We start from the raw sequence: 22,403 nt of genomic DNA on the forward strand, positions 1-22,403 counted from the left end.
CTAGTGCCTGCTTGCCTCATCCCATAGCACTAAAGCCATCTCAGTCTTACTCACCTCCACCTCCCACCCTAATGTGGATAAGCCATAGTTTCTGTACTTTCATTATTGGGTGACAATTTTTTTGTGCATCAGATTTAAACTCTGATTGGCTCAGGCCCTTTGTAGTGGACCTCTACCACAATTAGGCAATCTACTTTCCTAATACTTATTCTTTCAGGTGTGGATGTCTTCACTGTTCCACAGAAAATTCCAGAAACTCATGTCATTGATTTACACAAACCTTTTTTTCTCATTAATGGCCTGGATTCCACCTGCTAAGTGAAACTTTCTTTGGTAACTCCATTGCGTAGAACTCGTTTTCCTCTGAATTTTATAGGACATGGAATGTATACAAAATAATTTAAATTTAGTCTTATGTTCTTTCCAATAATTACTTTTATGTATTCAAGTAGATTATAAGCTTGTTAATAGAATTAAGTTTCATATTCTTGTATCCATTTGGTAAATCCTGTGCACACACTGAAGATACTTTTTAGTTGGTTCAGAAAAGTGGGAGATCAATTAATACCTAATTTGGTTAGTATGAAGAATCAAAATGAATATAAACTAGGGGCGCCTGGGTGGCGCAGTCGGTTAAGCGTCCGACTTCAGCCGGGTCACGATCTCGCGGTCCGTGAGTTCGAGCCCCGCGTCAGGCTCTGGGCTGATGGCTCGGAGCCTGGAGCCTGTTTCCGATTCTGTGTCTCCCTCTCTCTCTGCCCCTCCCCCGTTCATGCTCTGTCTCTCTCTGTCCCAAAAATAAATAAAAAACGTTGAAAAAAAAAATTAAAAAAAAAAAATGAATATAAACTTAATCTAGAACTGAAGGTAATCTTATTTTTGCTAAGTACATTTTAATTGTATTCATAACGAGACTGTAACAGTGGTCTATACTTTCTACTCATATTTAACAATATATTATTTCTGTGACACATTTTAAGTGCTCAGAGAATTGAAAATTTATGGGACAGGAACAGGTTTATCTAACTGTATATTCATATATAGACATCATTTGTAACTATATTTAGTAGAAAAATTACAAATTGTAGAAATAATATAATCTATTGTAGGAAAAGTAGGAAGTACAGATGAGCAAAAAAATTTTAAACTACCTAGTTTCTTTATTTACCTGACTCCCTCACTGAAATAGAAGTCCATGACTTTTAAAACTTAGTTTAATCCACCACTGTATCTCCAGTGCTAGAATAGAGCCTACCACATAGACACACAATTATTTGTTTAAAAAAATGAATTTGTTTATAGACAGTCCTTTGCTGATATAGGAACTAGGTGGTGCAAAGGACTTCAGCTACTCCAGCAATTTAAAAACTATATATCTTATGTAATCTTCCAACACCTATTTTTTAGGATATGAGGTTGGAGAACACCAGAAAAGAGTAGGGAAAGAGTAAAAGAATGGAAGATGGGGTTTATAATTAGGATTCCATTTGCTTGTAGGTTTTAGGATTGGGGCCAAACCTTTTGGATAATTAAGACAAGCAGAATGAGGCAACTTTTGTAGCTCAAACTCAGTTTAAATTCCACAAAAGTGCATGTGGTTTACTTTGGAAAAGATACAAATTAGGAATATAGGTTTACAATTAATTCATTTATTTATCACATTTATTATAAGCAACTGCTGTATAAATTCACTTGAGATGAGGCCCTAGCCCTGCTTCTGCTATGTAGTCCAGTAGTGTCTTAAAGCACAAGCACTGGGATACCTGGCTGATCCAGCCAGTAAAGCATGTGACTCTTGATCTGGGGGTTGTAAGTTTGAGCCCCATATTGGGTGTAGGGATTGCAAAAAAAATAAAATCTTAAAAAACACCATAAGCACTGACTTTTCTTAATTAGTTGCTATATAAAAACCTAAACAAAGTAGGGATGTCTGGGTGGCTCAGTCAGTTAAGCTTCTGACTTTGGCTCAGGTCATGATCTCATGGTTCATGAGTTCAAGCCCTGTGTTGGGCTCTGTACTGACAGCTCAGAGCCTGGAGCCTGCTTTGGATTCTGTGTCTCCCTCTCTCTCTGCCCCTCCCCCACTCATACTCTCCCCCCCAACCCCATCTCTCTGTCTCTCATAAAAATAAATAAATAACCTAAACAAAGAAAATAGAGATTTACTTTTTCTTTCATATTGTTTTGCTTGTTTATGGAGGTACCATGTCATTTGGGTTTATTTGTCAAATATGTTTTTGAGCCATTTAAAATTAATTATACAGTTATTTATTAATGATTATTATAACTGACAAATTTTCAAATATATTTTTTAAATTCTGATGTTATATGGGATTTGTTTTCCCAAGGTATATTATAAGAAAAAAAATTAAATTTGAGGAAATAGGCCAAAATGCATAATCTGTTGCAAGTGATCATTACTTCTAATAATTACTCAGAGGATAGTTTTAGTTCCAAAAGACAGTGTTCATTAATGCTGGAGAAATAATTGTGGACATTAAGAAAGGACTGGAAATAAATGTTCAAAAGTGTTAGGCACAGATCTATGTTTACTCAATATTCTACACTTGTTTTATTCTGCCCCAAAAACCATTCATTTGAATTCAATTAAAGTTTAATTAAAATATTTCACTTATCTCCCCCCTTCATTAAATAAAAATAATTAGTAGGAAGTTGACACTTATGCAACATCTTTTTTTTTTTTGAGAGAGAGAGAGAGAGAGCGCACAGCAGGAGAGGGGCAGAGAGATTCCCAAGCAGGCTATGTGCTGTCAGAGCCTCACAAACCATGAGATCATGACCTGAGCTGAAATCAAGAGTTGGCCACTTAACTAACTGAGCCGCCCAGGCACCCTGACACTTATAAAATTTTTATTCTTTTCCCTCCACAGCAACTTGTCTTGGTAAAATTGTAACTGAATGACAAATTCTTATGATAAACAGTAGATATATCAGAAGGATAAGTATTAAAAATTATCCTTAATTTTTTCTTATAGTGATTTTTTAAATTATAAAAATAACACAACCACATTAGGGGCACCTGGGTGTCTCAGTTGTTAAACATCCAACTCTTGATTTTGTCTCAGTTCGTGATCTCATCATGGTTTGATCTCATCACGACCCCTGTCGGGCTGTGTGCTGAGGACTCTGCACGGACAGTGCAGAAACTGCTGGGGATTCTCTCCTTCTCTCTCCCCCTCCTCCACTTGTGTTCTTTCTCAAAATATATAAACTTAAAAAATATATATAATGTAACCACATCAGAAATTGTGATAAAAATGTCATTCTGTCACACACACACAAATTATTCATATTTTAGCATATTTCCAACCACTTTAAGAAATCTTTGCATTAGTATAACTTGGGATTCCTGTTATAAAACAGAAATCCACATTTCTTTAAAAAAAATTTTTTTTTTAATGTTTAGTTTTGGGGGAGAGAGAGCGCGAGTGCAGGAGGGGCCAAGAGGGAGGGAGACACAGAATCCAAAGCAGGCTCCAGGCTCTCAGCTGTCAGCACAGAGCCCAATGCAGCGCTCGAACCCTCAAACCACAAGATCATGACACCCAGGTGTCCCCAGACATCCACATTTGATAGATCATCATCTAAGGTGATCATTTGCACATTAAAGTTTGGGAGCTGAAGACAAAAGATAATTTTTTAAGAGCCTGTTAGTTTCATTTCAAAATTACATAACTTTTATTATTTATTTTTAAGTAAACACTAACCCCAATGTGGGGCTTGAACTCACAACCCCGAGATGCATGTGCTACAAACTGAGCCAGCCAAGTGCTCCCATAAGATACTTTTAATAGATAAGATATGAGCCAAATTCTAGTGAGCTTTGTAAAATTATGTGTATGCATATAATGGGCTTATTAAATGGAGGCATTTTCCATTGGTTAACAATAGATGAAGAATCTCTGATGTCAAAGTTCAAGGCAGTATCTAGAACTTTTTATTATTTAAAAAATTTAAACCAAGCTTTTGTTATCAGGTAGATTTTGTACAAGCCTACATAACTGTGCTAAATATTAAGAATATTTAACTTCTAGATGTATTCATGTAAATATTAGTAAACAATACCTTGGATAATAATGTTTTGAAGAAGAAAAATGGCCTAGTAGGAATACCAAAGGCAGGGTGTTGACATATTCTTGTGCTGGTTTTTCACCAATATGGAATTTTTCACCAAAATAGAATTTGAATATGACCTGCAGCATAACCTTTGTTTTTCTCTCAAATGGGGCCAATTATAATAATAGTCCTCGATTTGGTTACTTGGTTTATATAGATCTGTTTAGAGAATATGTAATGAAAAGTGTTTGCTCTTTTAGTTCATGATTTTGTAAATTTGTATGATTTATGCATCTGGAAAGTCTAGATGCTTTATTTTGTTTTCAATCCTTGGAAACTTTATAGTACATGTTCTTATCATCCCTGTTTTATAAATGGAAATACTGATGCTGGGAGAAATTCAGCATTTGATACAAGGTGATTAAATTCTTTTGTTATCACACTGCTTTACCAAAGCAGGTTGATACTTTAAAATTTTGAATGATGTTTAAGAAGTAATGAGATTATGGCTGCTATGTTAATGCCATAAGTGTAGGCTTTAGAGAGGGGCTGTCGAATGTTTACTGATTGAATTAATGAATGACAGTGGCCAGGTATTTAAGACCAGAGAATTCTATAGTTTTTCTACATATGTGTATTGAACATCATGCCAGTTGAAGTAATAAATAATGAATCCAAGACATAGGACCAATTTATGTAGACAAAAGCCAGATTCTTTGGTTTCTATTTCTTATACAAAAATAGATAAATGAAATCGTATACGTACGGTCTCCGCAGTACAGTCTCCTTTTTTTTTTTTTTTGTCTCTGTTCTTCCTCCTATCCATACAACTCTGCCCACCATAACTATATCACCAACTTTGTATTCCATATTTTCTCCATGCTCATAAAATCATATGCAAACATATATATGTACAAATAAGATTTATTTTTGATCATTGTTTTATAAAAATGGATCATATTATACACATTTTAATCTTTTTTCATTCAATAAAATCTTATGGAAATTCTCCCAAATTACCAATATATTGGTATATATAAAATGAATTAAAGCTCTAACAGGTAATTTGTTTTGGATATTTACTTTGTTAACTAATTTTCCTGCTGCAAATTTAGCAGTAAATAACCTTGTTTAACACCTTTATATCCTGGTGCTTTTGTTTCTGTAGTATAGATCCGAGAGTAGAATTGCTAGGTCAAAAGATACATATTTTTTATTTGAATAGCTTTTGCCAATGGCTTTCCATAAGGGCCATAACAATTCATATTTCCTTGAGCAGTGTATGAACTCTCTTTTCCTCCTACTACTTCAGTAGTGGTAATAATATTCTTAAACTTTCACCATACTAATTGGTACAAAGTGGTATCTGTTATTTTGTTTTTCCCATCTTGGGAGTTTGTATGTGTTGCCATATTATTTTTAACCATTTGCATTTTCTCTTCTGGGGATCTTCTATTCGTATCCTTTGCCAATTTTCTCTGTGAGTATTGGTTTTCCTGGCCAGTTGTGAGAACTTTATATACTCTGTCATCTGCATTTGGGAAGCTGGTGAATTCACTTCCACTTTCAACTCAACTTATTTACCTCTACCGAGCCAAGCAGGTGGATGCAAGGAAATCTCAGGTTTTATGGCAGCTTCAAAGAAGAGGGCTAGTGGAGAGCTTAAGGCAAAGAGTAAGAAAGTAACCCATAAAAATACGTGGAACCCCTCAACTGCCTTTCTACCCCCAGAGGAAAGTTGACATCAGCGTGGCTTCCAAGAAACCAAAAAGGAGTAGAACCAGCAGGCTGAATCCTCCCTACTCTTGAACAAAGATTTCTTTCTGGTTCTTTGTCCAAAGACCATGAACAGCCTGTTTGCTGTCTACCCCTGCTACATAGCTGTCACAATAGAGAAAGGGGCACCTGCTACACTCAGTCTGCCAACACTGAGCTTCATTGAACTGACAGAAAAAACAACTACACGTCTAAGGATCCAGCAACAAGAAAGGATGCTAACTAAACTCTTGGGGACAGCCCCCAACAGAATAGAGGAGACAACAACTTCCACAAAATGATATGAATACAGTGACACTGGAAGTGCAGGATTTTTAAAAAATGAGCCAAAACCCATTATTTTTTAACTAACTACAGTAATAAGTCAAATGGAGGAGAATGGTAACATGGAGACCTAAATAATTGGCCTGGAAAATCTAGTGGAAGAAATAATTTTAAGCCTAGACCAAAAATGCAAAAGACAGGGTAAAAATGACAGATTTTGAGGATAGAACAAGGAGATGTAATATGTATAATAAGAGTTCTAAAAGGAAAAGGAACAGATGGAAGAGAGGCAATAATTTTTTTTTAATTCTTGAGCTGAAAAATACCTTTATTTTTCAAAGGACAGGCTAAATTCCACGCAGAATTTGTGCTAATAGAATAATAAATGGCACCTACTATGTGCTCACTTTGCCAGGCAGTGTTCTAATGGCTTCACATTTATTAACTCTTTGAGTTCTTACAACAGCCTTAGAAAATAGCTATTATTATCACTGTTTTTCAGATAAGGAAAAAAGAGGTTAAGTGGATAGTCAGTGTAAATCCGAGAGTTCTGACTTCAGAGCCTTGACTAAACTGCCTCAAAGTGGAAAGACTTAGGCATATCCTCTCAAAATTTATGGACTCTGAAGATCAAGGGGAAATCTTACAAGTTCCAGAGAGAAAGCCAAGTTATCAGCAAAAGAAAAAGAGCTTGTCATCAAAGTTCTCATCGGCATCACCATAAGGCAGAAAATAGAAAATTTATACATACTGCTGAGAGAAAAGGACCACAGGATTTCTCTAACCAATCAAATTATCCACCTATCTGGGTGAAAAAGATTTGTCGATACATCACAGTTGAGCAACTGATCCCACCTACCATCTAATGAAAATATTCAGAGAAAGGGAAATCTAATCATATTTAACCTTGGTCTTTGCACGTGTTATTCCTCTTGCCTGGAATAAGTCCTCCCTCCCTTTACCAGCCTAACACCTCATCCTTAACATCTTCACTTTTTCCAGGAAATTTTCTGCAACTACTCAAGTCGGAGTTTTAGGCTTCTTCTAAATGCACCCAGAGCACCCTATATTTTCCTCATCTTGACATACTTTTCCATTACACTGTGAATTCTATGAGGACACAGGCAGACTATGCTTGTTTTGTTCACTGGTAGCCACAGTTCCTACCATAGTGCCTAGGATATAGGAGGTTGACTGGGTGACTGAAATTTAATTGTAGTCGAAGTTAGCAAATCTTTTTGCAACTGTACTCAGATTGTTCTAGTAATTAGCTATTCAAGGAAAATAAAGCTTTAAGTTTGTCTTCATTGGATACATAAAGCTCTGTATGTCTTGTATATATTTCTGTATTCACCTTGTGACTTACACACTTTGAAATTTATAAAATTTAAACATAAATAGTTGATGAAAAGCTATCTGTGTAGAATCAGCTTACATAAGGCACATTTACAGTGCATAATTACCCATGTTGCACTCAAAATTCTATTTGTTATTTTTGTAAGGCAGAATTAGTAGGAAAGTGTAAGGATGAATTTGCAAGATTAGTCAAAAATCTCAGGCATGGTGTTTTAATACTCTAAAAACAATAATGTTAATTCTACATTTTTCTCTTTCTCTTCAGATAAAAGCTAAAAATTATGACAAGGTTGAAAAGGTGAGTTCTCATAAACATACTTTGAATTTTATGCTAAAGTTTAACTCAGGACTTACCATATATAGGCAAATCTAGTAAAATGGTAACAATTGTTGAATCTAGGTATTGATTATATAAGAGTTCATTATACTTATTTGAGTTTTTTGTATGGTTGAAAATGTTCACAATAAACATTTTGGAAAAGAAAATAATTATACTCTACTGACCAAAATCATGAGAATGATTTTGATTATCTAAACTGAAAATAGGAGGGATTTGTTAAATTTGCCATTTATATGTAACAAGATAATAAATTAATGAAAATAGCTGAATTTGCTTTTTTAATGTTCCATTTCACCCACATACATGTGAAATTTATCTAACCATAGATTCTGATAATATTTTCTTGTATTTATAGCTATTTCAGAGATGCCTTATGAAGGTTTTGCACATTGATTTATGGAAGTGTTATCTTTCATACGTTCGAGAAACTAAGGGTAAACTGCCAAGTTACAAGTAAGTTAAAACAAGATCTTAAGAATAAGTCGTCTCCAGGCACACAGTCAACCCCACATAAACTCACACCTTCTCTTAACTTAGGGGAGACTTAAGAGTTCAAAAAGTCAGGGTTCTCTGAGAAGTCAGTAAACCTTGGGAAAAGTGCTTCAAAGAAAGCCACTGGTGTCGGTCTTATTCTGGAGAATCAAATCACCCAAGCCCTTCTTCTATATTGAAACACTGTACATTTGTTAACACCCAGTCACTTTGTTGGCAGGCTTGTTGTCAAACTAGAATTTCTATAACTAGAATTCTGTATTTTCTGTTCCTCATTATCTTTTATTATCTTATATTGAAGAGGAAGTTCTTTCTTCCTATATTTTACTTCAGAGCTAATACATCTTCAGACACAGTGTACCTCCTCAATCAGAGAATCAGATATTTCCACATTGGAATCTGCTACATGTAAGATTAGGCAATTTAAAGAATATAACAATAAGTGAAATATGGGCTTTAGTTTTGATAAGCTCACAAGCAGTAGTTAAGAAAATAAAGCATATACATTAAAGACATTGACAAACTAAACACAAAAGAAAGATATTTGCAAAGATGTCTTTACATTTTTGCTTAGACAAAAAGTTCAAATGCTGTTTTCATCTTATGATCAGAAGTTATGATTGTGTCTTAAAAAAAAAATATATATATATATATATTTAATGTTTTTTTTTGAGAGAGAGTGGGGGAGGGGTGCAGACAAAAGATCCAAAACAGGCTCTGACCTGACATATGGTGCCCCGTATGTTTTATTTGTAGATATATTTTAATAATAAATGAATGTTTATTAACATGTATTTTGGGGTGCCTGGCTAGTTCAGTCAATAGAACATATGACTCTTGATCTTGGGTTGTGAGTTCAAGCCTCACATTGGGTTAGAGATTACTTAAAACTAAAATCTTAAAATAATAATAAAACCTTTTTAGAAAATAAATAATTTAAATACATGTCTGTCACATTTATTTCAGAGAAAAAATGGCTCAAGCATATGACTTTGCACTGGATAAAATTGGAATGGAAATTATGTCTTATCAGGTAGACTTAAATTTTTTCCATATATATGCTATACACGTAATAAATTTGAAAATATCAAGAAAGATACTGACATTTTATTTTATTTCTTAGATTTGGGTGGATTACATTAATTTCTTAAAAGGCGTGTAAGTATTTTTATAGTTTGTTTTTTTTTTCCCATGTGAATAATGGCTTTAGCTGTAATAAAATTGATAGCATTTTTTTAATCCAATGCCAGGGAAGCTGTTGGATCTTATGCAGAAAATCAGAGAATAACAGCTGTCCGAAGAGTTTATCAACGAGGTTGTGTTAATCCAATGATCAATATTGAACAACTCTGGAGAGACTATAACAAGTATGAAGAGGTAAATTAGGCCAGAGTAGTTTATTATTATAGCTAAGCCATTTTTAGTTTTTTTGTTTTTAATTTTTATGCATTGTGGATTTGTGGATTCTGGCCTCGTTAGTATAAGGTGCCTGGATATTAGCGCTACACAGGTTTGTTTTTATATTGATTGTAATCAAAGAACCATTCCTAATGTTTTTGGAAGGTTTTGAGAGTCTCCTAATACAACTGAGTTATTTTTTAGAGAATACCCTGGGAGAAATTATAATTCTTACAAAACCACTTGTATTCAGTGCTACACCACACGGTCATGCATACACATTGCCATTCATCTCTTATTAAATGGGACCTTATTAGAATTGTTTCCAGTAGTAATGATCAGTTGCATTGCTTGTCTTTCATGTAGTTATAGTGCTGTGATTGTTGGCATGCAGGGAGGCTGCAGTCCAAGATCTTTGTCTCAGTGGCTTTTTTTTTTTTTTTTTTTTTTTGAGAGAGGGAAGGCAAAAGTGAGCGAGGGGCAGAGAGAGAGAGGGAGAAAGAGAGAGGAGCGGGGCTCTTGCTCACCCGAAGCGGGGCTTGAGCTCACCTGATACTGGACTCACCTGATACTGGACTTGAACTGTGAGATACGACCTGAGCCGATGTCAGATGCTTAACCAACTGAGCCACCCAGGTGCCCATCACTGGCATATTTTTTAACCAGCTGAGCTAATCGGCTTATATATGTAAACATACATGCCAAATAAGCTCTATTGTTAAAACAAAATTTCTGATATGTCCATTGTGATAGGGAAGAACTGTGTAGGGTATTGAAACTGTTCCCTCATAGGCATGAGCAGTGATTGTCAAATTTTTTGGTCTTGGGATTTTAAGAATTGATGAAGATTACAAAGAACTTTTAATTTTAATGTGGCTTTTATCTATTAGTATTTAGCATATTGAGATTAAAACTGAGAAATTTCCAAGATATTTATTATTTCATTTGTATTTCACAATAATAAATTCCTTACATTTTAAATTTTAACATAAATAGCATTAAAACAAACTGTCTTTTCCAAAGCAAGAAAAATTTAGTGAGGAGAGTGGCCTTGTTTTATGTTTTTGTGAATCTCTACCTAACTTAATAGAAGTTAATGGAAGATTTTCATATCTGCTTCTAAATTCAACGTGTTATGATATTAATAACATCATGTAGCCTCTGAAAACCCCTGAAAGGGTCTTAGGGAACAGGACTCCTTGGACTACTTTTTGAGAATTACTAAGCGTGAAAGATAATGTTTATATCTCCATGCTACTTTGGCATTTGTTTTTAAAGTTATGCAGACCTAGTTAAAAAAGGACTTTTAAAGTGAAGCGATGGCTATTCACCCTGATGAATCTGTACAGAGTTCTTTATTAGTATAATCTTATATGAAATAATTGACCCTTTCCAAATGATTCCTTATCTTTAGAAATTCCTGATACATGGAGACTTACTGCCAGCTCCTAACAGATATAAGCAGATCCTCCTTGATCTCTGAAGCATGTAATGTGATTGAATCTTTATTTTATTAACAAAGTCCTTTAAAATAAAGAATTTAAAGTGACTTAGTAAATGAACAGATTAACTGTATTATGCTAATATTAAAATATACTTAATTTTAAAATAATATACATTTCCCTTTGTTTTTTCCTAGGGTATCAATATTCATTTAGCTAAAAAAATGATTGAAGATCGGAGTCGAGATTACATGAATGCTAGGCGTGTAGCAAAGGTATGGGGTTCCGACAGGGCACTTACTATAATGATGAGTATGGTGTTTACACAAGAGCTTTCTCTGTCTGATGTTCCTCTTGACATTTTCAATTATTAGCAATCTTAACCAGTGACAGTTAATTGCATTGTCTGAATGGATGATATATTTGAAATGAAATACCTCTTTACATACATATTAAAGGACAAAAATAAAATAAATCAAGTTTAGAAAAAAATTTTTCTTTCTTTCTTTTTTTTTTTTTTCAGAGAGAGACAGAGGGAGAGGGAGAGAGAGAGAGAGAGAATATCTTAAGCAGGCTCCACACTGAGCACAGAGCCTGACATGGGGCTTGATCCCATGACCCTGGCATCATGACTTGAGCTCAAATCAAGAGTTGGACACTCAACAAACTGAGTCACCCAGGTGTCCCTGGAAAATTTTTTTTTTTTTTAATATTTATTTATTTCTGAGACAGAGACAGAGCATGAGCAGGGGAGGGACAGAGAGAGAGGGAGACACAGAACCAGAAGCAGGCTCCAGACTCTGAGCTGTCAGCACAGAGCCCAACGCGGGGCTCGAACTCACAAACCATGAGATCATGACCTGAGCCGAAGTCGGTCGCTCAACCGACTGAGCCACCCAGGCGCCCCGAAAAATTTTTTTAAAATACATAAACAGGGGGCACCTGGGTGGCTCATGTGGTTAAGTGTTTGACTTTAGCTCATCATGATCTCACGATTCATGGGTTTGAACCCCGTGTTGGGCTCTGTGCTGACAGCTCAGAGCCTGGAGCCTGCTTCAGATCTGTGTCTCCCTGTCTTTCTCTGCCCCTGCCCCATTCACTCTCTCTCTCTCTCTCAAAAATAAATAAACATTAAAAAAAATTAAAATACATGAGCAGGATATACAGACAAGGTTCTATCTACAGTTGATGAAACAGTTCTTATGCTTCCCTCCTATCTGCTCATACATATTTGAATACTGTACTACTTTGTGGTCTCACAGGTCTCAGGGACAGATTTTTATCTTGTGGGCATACCTTTCCATTCATTGACACTGTTAGAAGTTAGGGAAGATAGCCTAGTAATACCAACTATTGAAATTTTAAAAGACAGACAGTGTCTCCAAAGATGGCAGTAATGATGCCACCAGATCATCAGTCATGTTGATCTGTCAACTCCTCTGTCCTGGAGAGTGACCTCCTAGATCACCTGCAGAGAGGGCCCAGGGGTGTTCTGTTCACTCAGGCCTGGGAACTTGTTCACGGGTAAGTATTCCTCTGTTATCTTTCTCCCTGCTCTTAGTTTTTAGAGTATATTAACAAAGTGGTATTTGGGAAAAATAGGCATTTTGAACAAAGTATTCTAAACTGATCAATTCAATTCCGTATATCTGAGTTGTTCCTAGGCTCACCACAGAATTATAAATGCTTGTTGTCTAGGAATATGAGACAGTAATGAAAGGTTTGGACCGTAATGCTCCCTCAGTGCCTCCTCAGAATACTCCCCAAGAAGCCCAGCAGGTGGATATGTGGAAGAAATACATACAGTGGGAAAAGAGCAACCCTCTTCGTACGGAAGATCAGACGCTTATCACAAAAAGAGGTAACTTGATATTATCCCACAGGCTATTTGTTACCTCCAGTCTTTTTTTTCTCTTACGTTCTTCAGATTCAATGAGTTCTATAGATCTATCTTCATGTTCTACCTTTATCTACCTTTATCATATCCAATCTACTGCTAAACCCATCCAGTCAATTATTTGTTTCAGATATTATACTTTTTAGTTCCATAAATTTCTGTTTTAGAAATATTTGTATTTTTAAAAAATGTATATTTATTTATTTTGAGAGAGAGTGAGTGCAAGTGGGGGTGGGGTAGAGAGAGAGGGAGAGCTGTCAGTGCGGAGCCTGTTGTGGGGCTCGATTTCATGAATGGTGAGATCATGACCTGAGCCGAAATTGAGTCCAGCGCTTAACCACCTGAGCCACCCAGGTGCCCCTGTATTTTTATAGTTCCTTTTTTATAGTTTCCATTTCTCTGTTGAGATTCCTCCATGTCCATTACCATCTTCTTCTTTATGTCCTTAAACATATTTATAACAGTTCCAAAGTCCTCATCTACTAATTGTAGATGTCTGCACTATCAGGGAGTTGGTTTCTTTTTCTTTTGACTGCGGGTCACATTTTCCTGTTTTGTCATAGTCTAGACAGTTAATTTTTTTCTTTTGGACATTGTACAGATATACAAACGATACATTATAAAGACTGGATCCTGCCATCTGCCTCTGAAAAATGTTGAGTTTTATTTTAGCAGGGAGTTAAGTTACTGTCAGATTACCTGGACCTTGTTAGAATGGATCTGTTTTAGTTTTGCCCTTAATCTCAGGGTAAATCTCTTAGTCCTGGGACCAAGTTTTTACTCCTAAAAAAGAATGGAAAGTTCAAGGTGTTTACCCAGACCCTCTAACTTGATGGGACTCAAATTCTAAACTTGGTCTCCGTGACAGTGGGTAGCTGCTGAGAAACCTATTCTGCTCTTTCAGTCTTCCAGCTTTGCTTTTCACTGGAGCTGTTTGTATTCTTCTCTGTGTATGTATATTTCAGAGGCCTGCTAAAGATTTAAGGGCATTTCTGCTGATTTTCAGGCTCCACCCTCTGTGGCTCTCTCCTTTGGGGAATTTCCCCACTTAATTTTCTAGCAGCTCTCGTAGTCCAGAATGCCATGTTAACTACTTCTAGCTAGTAAGACTTCAGTATTTGACTTGAGATCTAGCTATCCCAGAACTGTACACACAGGGATTGCCGCTGAGGAGAAAAGCCATATTAAATGTGGATCTTGGCCAGTGTGGTTCTGATTTTTTAAGGGCTCAATCTTCTCTGGTTTCTGTTTTGGCCACTGGTTTCTTTTGGTCATTCTCCTGCACCTTTAGATAGTTGTTTTTTGTATTTTTTGGTTTATGATTTTTATTTTCAGGAAAGTCTGATAGAAACAAATCTGCTGCTGCCAGAACTAGAATTTTTCTCAGTCTGGCCTTGCTCTTACCTATAAGCCTTTGTAGGTAGTTTCCTTTGCCTATACCATTTTCCTGGTTCTTCCTGCACTTCACTTACTCTCTCATCTGACCAGATTCTTCTTCTGATCTGATCTGATCAGTCCCTTCTTCAGATTTTGCTTTAGATGTCAGTTCCTTAGTGAAGCTTTTCTTGAGTCCCTAAACGATGTTAAGTCTGACTGCTGTGAGTTCAAGAGTACACTGTATTTTCCTCATCATAATAGCTACTAATTTTTATAATTGCTTTCGTACTATCAGTCTTCCGAACACACTGTAGACTTCTTGAGTATAGGAAGTGTTAGTCACTGATATGTTCACAGTGTCTCTCACATTCCCTAGCATATAGTTTGTGCTGGGTAAATACTAATTTAAAAATTATGGATGGGGGCACCTGGGTGGCTCAGTTAAGCATCTAACTCTTGATTTCAGCTCAGGTCCTGATCTCATGGTTCTTGAGATCGAGCCCCACATGAGGCTGTGCATTGACTATGCAGAGCCTGCCCTAGGATTCTCTCTCCCTCTCTCTCTCTCTGCCCCTCTTCTGCTTGCACACCTGTGCACACTCTCTCACACACAAATAAATAAACTTTAAAAAATAATGGATGGATAGATGGGGCTTGGGTGGATAATGGTGCTTGAAATCACTAAAGCTTATATTTCTAATTATCATTCATTATCGAGGGACCTGTTTTAGCCTACTAAGTTAGTTGTGATGCTTGTGTTGATAGTTTCATAAATAATATTTATTTCCATTGAATGTTATGAATGTCTTCCCTAGTTATGTTTGCTTATGAACAGTGCCTGCTTGTACTGGGCCATCACCCTGATATTTGGTATGAAGCTGCCCAGTATCTTGAACAGTCAAGTAAACTGCTTGCAGAAAAGGGGGTAAGTATTCCTCGTCCCCGTTTTGGCCTTTTCATGGTTTTAATATAGCAATAATTTGCTAAAAATATAACACTGATTTTTGGTAATGAAGTATAGGTGTTGAAAATTTTAATCTTCTGTTAGTATGAAGCTTAGTGACACTCAGAGTACTTAGTCAAAATTATAGGGGCTGTTTCTTAAGGCATTAAAACGATGGTTTCTTCTGTATGTTAAGTAATATACAGAAGAAGTCTTTGGAATTTTTTTTAGAATCCAGACATGCATATGTGTCCGTATGTGTATATATATGAGTGTGTATATTCATTCTCTTTCAACTGTATTAAAATTATTGAAGAGTGAGCTTTCTTTTTTTTCCTTTCCTAGGATATGAATAATGCCAAATTATTTAGTGATGAAGCTGCTAATATATATGAAAGAGCCATAAGCACTTTATTAAAGAAGAATATGCTTCTTTATTTTGCATATGCAGATTATGAAGAGGTCAGTAACAATATTTAGAACTTTCTTATAATTGGAGTTTTTACTGTAGGACTGAATTACTTTTCTGGCTGCTTCTTTGCCAGGCATCTTGCTTTTAGTAGAGATGATGCAAAATGAACAGCTATTAGTCCTCAGCTCATTATATATTTATGCTCAAAGCAGGTGCCATTGTGGGGTACAGCCTCTGGATTCCTCAGAGCTCAAATCCTGCTTGTTTATGAATATATATTTATATCCACTTCTTCTCTACCACCTTAGAGTCGCATGAAGTATGAGAAAGTTCACAGTATATATAACAGACTTTTGGCAATTGAGGATATTGACCCCACCTTGGTGAGTAACATCATAAGTGTCTTTAACACCTTTGCTGTCAGCTTTAACAAATTTTTAATTTACACATATTACAATTCACTGGTTTTTTTGGATATAGTTCTGTGAATCTTGACCAATAACGTTGAGTCATGGGACCACTGTCACAATTATACAAAACACTTCAGTCACCTTGCAAAAATTCCATGATGTGACCCCCTTCGTAGTCTGATCTGTTCTCTTAGTTGTTTTTTTGTTTTGTTTTGTTTTGCTTTGTTTTGAATGAAGCAGAATGAAACAGTGGGGATTCCTCATGATCACAGTTTAAAGCCATTTATGGCACATAATTGTTGCCTAATAAATAAATCTTTTTAAATAAATGGAAGCAAGATAAACCAATATTCTGGAAAAGAATTGGACTGCAACTCACTTTATCCTGAATTCTGCTGTATAATAGTGATTTTCAAAGTCCTGAGTTTCTATAGAAGTGCAATGAAGCTTTTTCATCGGGAGGAGAAGGGGACAGGCCAATGTATGCGGCCCTAGAGACCCTCTGCCTCAAGTGAAATCTACACTGCTTTTTTTGTTTGTATTGGGATTCCACTGTTGTACTTGCTTGCATTTATTCATCATTTTAAAATTCATTTAGCAAACTGCTCTGTGCTGTGTACCGTGCTAGATTCCAGAACTATAACAACAAACTGGAGGAAATCTCTTTCCTCAAGGAACTCCTAGTTCGTTCATCCATTCATGTATCCACCTGTCAAAACTGGGTAACACAGTTTAACATCATCAAAACTGGGCAAATCAGGACTCTACTCATATTCCAGAAACATTTGTTCACTGAACAAATATGACATACTTATCATGTGTTGAGCACTCTGTGCTGCTGAGTATAAAATGACTCATTAACAGTTTATCAGTAAAGTTACATTATATGGTCTTTGGAAAAATAGAGTAGTGGGCTTTTAAAGCAATAAACCAGGAAAGTATAAAGTTAAACATATATTATTAAACATGCTTGTATTAGATCAAACCTTTTTAGGTGTTGGAATTTATTAATGAAGTGTGTTCTAGTAGTTTCACTTTTATTTCCTCCTTAAAATTTAATTTGCATATTCTGGATTTAGGCAGTAGTTTTCATTGTACAACCTCATGCATATAGTAGAGACCTTGAATTGTACACTTTAAAGGGTGAATTTTGTGGTATGTGAATTATGTATCAATTTTTAAAAATTTATTTGTACACATCTTTAATACCAGAAAAACTTTGCTTGTGGATTTAAATAGAACACTATCTATAAGCTTACTTTCTGTTGTCTTGGGTATTCAAGATTGCTTTCTTAGATAGGAAACATACTAGTCTAGGAATAAAGTGAGACTGTATTGGATGCTACAGGGATCACATTAGGCTAATCTGTAGAAAAGAAATGCTTTTGGGGCGTCTAGGTGGCTCAGTCGGTTAAGTGTCTGACTTCAGCTCAGGTCATGATCTTGCAGCTTATGAGTTTAAGCCCCATGTCGGGTTCTGTGCCAACAGCTCGGAGCCTGGGGCCTGCTTCAGATTCTGTGTTTCCCTCTCTCTCTGCCTCCCTGCCCCAACTCACACTCTCTCCCCTCTCTCTCTCAAAAATAAATAAACATTTTATGTTTTTCCATAGGTATATATCCAATATATGAAATTTGCGAGAAGAGCAGAAGGTATCAAATCTGGAAGAATGATATTTAAAAAAGCAAGAGAAGATACCAGAACCCGCCACCATGTCTATGTTACTGCAGCACTCATGGAGTATTACTGTAGTAAGGTAAGTGCTGAAATATAAAGGTAAAATATTTCCTTCATCTGAGATACATTAATTAAAAGAAAGATAGTCCTGGTTTCTGTCATTAAGGTTTTTTGTTTTTTGTTTTTTGTTTTAAGATATTTTTAAGTAATCTCTACACCCAACATGGGGCTTGAACTCACAACCAAGATCAAAAGTCACATGCTCTTTTGACTGAGCCAGCCCCTTCTGTTATTTTGTTTTTGTTTCTTGTTTTTTAAGTAGGCTTCACGTCCAGTGTGGAGCCCACCATGGGGCTTGAACTCACAACCATGAGATCAAGACCTGAGCCAAGACCAAACATCAGACATTTAACCAGCTGAACCACCCAGGCACCCCCTGTCATTAAGTTTTAATTGCTCCATATCATAAAGGAAGTCCAAGTGTATCTGTGTAAAATTATATGAAACATCATCCAAATCCCCACTGCCTGCTTATTTATACCTTATTTAAGCCCCTTGGTTTTTTTTAGCTCAGCAATTTTTACTTAATATGATTTTAGTTTCCACTTTAATATTTAATGTAACTTGTTTAGGTGTTGTAGTTTTAATATTCTTTTGAGTATCTTTTCTGACATTTTATGGAAATCAGTACATTCCTCTCTACTTCTAGGACAAATCTGTTGCCTTTAAAATTTTTGAACTGGGTCTAAAGAAATATGGAGACATTCCAGAATATGTGTTGGCCTATATTGACTATCTTTCTCACCTCAATGGTAAGTCAATTCTAGATCTATAATGGTTATGTAATTTTTTTAATTTATTTATTTATTTTGAGAGAGCATGAGTGTGAGTGGGGGAGGGGCAGAGAGGGGGAGAGAGAGAGAGAGAGAAAGGGAGAGAGAGAGGGAGAATGAGAATCTCAAGCAGGCTCCACACTACCAGTGCAGAGTCCGACACGGGGCTTGATTGCACAAACCCGCGACATCATGACCTGAGCCAAAATCAAGAGTCTGATGCTTAACCGACTGAGCCATGCAGGGGCACCCCTGGCTATGTAATATTAAACCATCAATATCATTCTCTGAAAATGGGTTTCTTTCTTTCTCAAATGTATTACAATTCTGTCATCACACCAGAACCAGGCACTTAATAAGCACTCAAGAAATATCTGTTGCCTATCAACCGTGAATTTGTATTTGAGTAATGGTAAGTGCCTTTTGACTCTACAGAATGATCTTTAATACGTCATCAGTAAAGTCACATCAGTAATAGGATAAAGCCTCAAATTCAGACTTGGGAGACACAGTTATTTACGGTCATCTCCAACGACTCTGGGCAAATCATCTCTTGTTTCCTGGGTGCGGGTGGAGGAATACAAAACAAATCTCTAGCCACCAAAACTCAAAAATGACAAAGTAGTAAAGTGAACTGCTTACAGCTTACTGGGGAAGAGATTTCAAAAAGAAACATTAGGTTTATTCCCATCTTTATTTCCCTGTCCTGTTGTATTAATAATAATAGCCATCCTTTACTGAGATCGACCTTTTACCAGGCACTGAGCTAGGGGATTCAGGTACATGTAGATGTCTCATTTGGTCTAGTTACCCACAGTCCAGGATATGTAATTCCTTGGCCAGCAGTGATCTGGTATAGAAATTGGTTTAATAAAGAAATATACAATTATGTGTCATGTAAATGAGTTAGATATCACAGGTATATATCAATGCTTTGAATGAGATAACATTCTTTATATATGTAGAGAGGAATAAAACTTAAGAATGATTTTATATTTTAGCTTAGTGATTCTACACTCTGGAAAAGGACTGAACTCCAGAAAATGAGACATGGAGCATTTAATTAAAAATTAATTTTCTCATATAGAATTAATGTTCCTCACCAATTGCAAACTATTTTGATTTTTTTAGAATACCTACTAGGGGCACCTGGGTAGCTCAGTTAAGCATCCAATTCTTGATTTCAGCTCAGGTCATGATCTCAACCATTAGTGAGTTCAAGCCCTGCCCTGGCTCTATGCTGACAGAACAGAGCCTACTTGGGATTCTCTCTCTCTCCCTCTGTCTCTGCCCCTTCCCAATTTGGGCACACCCTCTATCTCAAAATAAATATAACTTAAAAAAATAGAATAACTACTAGTATATATATGTTATTCTAAAAATGTGGATGCCAGGCGCCTGGGTGGCTCAGTTCGTTAAGCATCCAACTTTGGCTCAGGTCATTATCTCACCGCTCTCGTGAGTTCGAGCTGTGCTGACAGCTCAGAGTCTGGAGCCTGCCTCAGATCCTGTGTCTCCCCCTCTCTTTATCCTTCCCATACTTGCACTCTGTCTCCCTCTCAAAAATAAACAAACATTTAAAAAAATTTTAAATGCCGATATCTGATATCAGCATTGTCTTCCAACATCAGTGTTTTACATAGTTCATTCATTTGTTCATCCATCCGTCCATCCATCCATCTATCTATTCATCATCTATTCAGTACCTTCAGGACCTTCTGGTTACTACAGTCCAGGAATACAAAGGTGACTAGGACTCTATTCCTATCAGAGCATTCTCATGAGGGAATCCAATGTGTAAACATAACTATATCAATGTCTGGTGTTTAATTGTAGCATTAGTTCTTGGGTTAGGTGTAAATCTGGTTTCCAATTTCTCATCTGCAGACCAGTCATAATAAGAATGCCTCTTGTAGGATTGTTGAGAGGATTAAATGGGGATTAAATGGGTTTTTGCATGTGGTTGACCTCTACATGGAATGTGGTGTGTATACTGTAAATGTGAACTAGTTATGATGATAGTGGCAAAATCATAAAAAAAATGTTCTGCTATAATAGAGCCCTGAATGAAGTACAGCACTTTGGAAGCACAGAGAAGAAAGTACAATTTAAGTTCTGAAGCTATGCTGTGCAGTTATAGCAGCCACTAGACTACTGATTATTGAGCACTCGAAATATGGCTAAGGCCAGGGGCATGTGGGTGGCTCAGTTGGGTCAGTGCCGGACTTCAGCTCAGGTCATGATCTCGCAGTTTGTGAGCTCAAGCCCCTCATGGGGCTCTGTGCTGACAGCTCAGAGCCTGGAGCCTGTTTCAGATTCTGTGTCTCCCTCCCTCTCTGTTCTTCCTCTGCTCACACTCTGACTCTGTCTCAAACATAATTAATAAATAAATAAATAAATAAATAAAACATTTCATTAAAAAAAAAAAAAAAAAAAAGGAATGTGGCTAGGCCAAAATGAGATGTGGTGTGAGTGTAAAATACATACCAGGGGTGCCTGGGTGGCTCAGTCGGTTAAGCGGCCGACTTCAGCTCAGGTCATGATCTCTCGGTCCGTGAGTTCGAGCCCCGTGTCGGGCTCTGTGCTGACCGCTGAGCCTGGAGCCTGTTTCAGATTCTGTGTCTCCCTCTCTCTGACCCTCCCCTGTTCATCCTCTGTCTCTCCCGGTCTCAAAAATAAATAAAACGTTAAAATAAATAAATAAATAAATAAAAAATAAAATAAAATACATACCAGATTTCAAAGACTCAGTACCAAAAAAAGAAAAAAAAAGTAAAATATCTTAATTTTTCATATTAATTACATGCTAAAATAATTTAGATATATTGGGTTAAGTAAAATATATTAAAATTAATTTCACCTGTTTTTACTCTTTTAAATGGGGCTAGCAGAAAATTTAAAATACTTATGTTAGCTTGCATTGTATTTCTGTTGGACAGTGGCATTCTAGAGGCAACATGAGATGGGTCTTAAAGGATGAACATAGTTAGCCAGGAAAAGATGTAGGAAAATGCATTCTTGCCGGTAGAGAACACAGCATGAAAAGCAGTGGGAAACTTATGTGGAATGGTAGAGTGTCTGGAGCAAAGCTTGGATTAAAGTGAAAAGAATAAAATATTTTAATCTCTTGGTTTTAGTTTGCATACGGTCATGTAGTAAAAACTGAATACCTAGAGTCAATAAAAACTAACACTGCTGGATTTTTTTCAAACAACTTTATTGAGGTATAGTTTATATACCATAAGTGCACCTGTTTTAAATATAAAATTCATTGTTAGTAAATTTACTGCTGAATTCTTTAAAAAAATTCCTTAAAAAAATTTTTTTTAAATGTTTATTTTGAGAGAACACGTGAGCAGGGGCAGGCAAAGAGGGAGGGAGACACAGAATCCGAAGCAGGCTCCAGGCTCTGAGCTGTCAGCACAGAGCCCGACGCAGGGCTTGAACCCACAAACTGTGAGATCATGACCTGACCAACTGAGCCACCCAGGTGCCCCTGAATTCTTAAATTTTAATATATCCCTTAACAAGAAGTGTTATTTTCCTGCTTCCAGCTACAGAGGACCTCCCAAGACTTCAGTTTTAATTGTACCTATATAAGAATTTAAAGTAGTTATATAGAGAGCAGTCCTGGTACTGCAAAATAAGAAAATCACCAGTATATAAATTTGAGCGTGCCACCCATCACAGTCCACGTACTTAAAAAATATC

The 22,403-nt window shown here is 36.3% G+C and overlaps 1 protein-coding gene across 1 annotated transcript in view; it reads left to right on the forward strand.

The window, feature by feature from the left end:
• CSTF3 (cleavage stimulation factor subunit 3) overlaps positions 1–22,403 on the forward strand; it is a 72,627-nt gene that overhangs the window by 43,577 nt on the left and 6,647 nt on the right. Inside the window, exons 4-15 of the mRNA XM_049648564.1 lie at positions 7,739–7,771; positions 8,169–8,266; positions 9,272–9,338; positions 9,429–9,463; positions 9,556–9,682; positions 11,343–11,420; positions 12,844–13,006; positions 15,235–15,344; positions 15,708–15,824; positions 16,083–16,157; positions 17,795–17,938; positions 18,569–18,671. Of these exons, the coding sequence (XP_049504521.1) occupies positions 7,739–7,771; positions 8,169–8,266; positions 9,272–9,338; positions 9,429–9,463; positions 9,556–9,682; positions 11,343–11,420; positions 12,844–13,006; positions 15,235–15,344; positions 15,708–15,824; positions 16,083–16,157; positions 17,795–17,938; positions 18,569–18,671 (1,150 nt within the window). The remainder of the gene's footprint in view (positions 1–7,738; positions 7,772–8,168; positions 8,267–9,271; positions 9,339–9,428; positions 9,464–9,555; positions 9,683–11,342; positions 11,421–12,843; positions 13,007–15,234; positions 15,345–15,707; positions 15,825–16,082; positions 16,158–17,794; positions 17,939–18,568; positions 18,672–22,403) is intronic.

Source organism: Panthera uncia, chromosome D1 (genome assembly GCF_023721935.1).
Source record: "Panthera uncia isolate 11264 chromosome D1, Puncia_PCG_1.0, whole genome shotgun sequence".
Taxonomy (NCBI): Eukaryota; Metazoa; Chordata; class Mammalia; order Carnivora; family Felidae; genus Panthera; species Panthera uncia.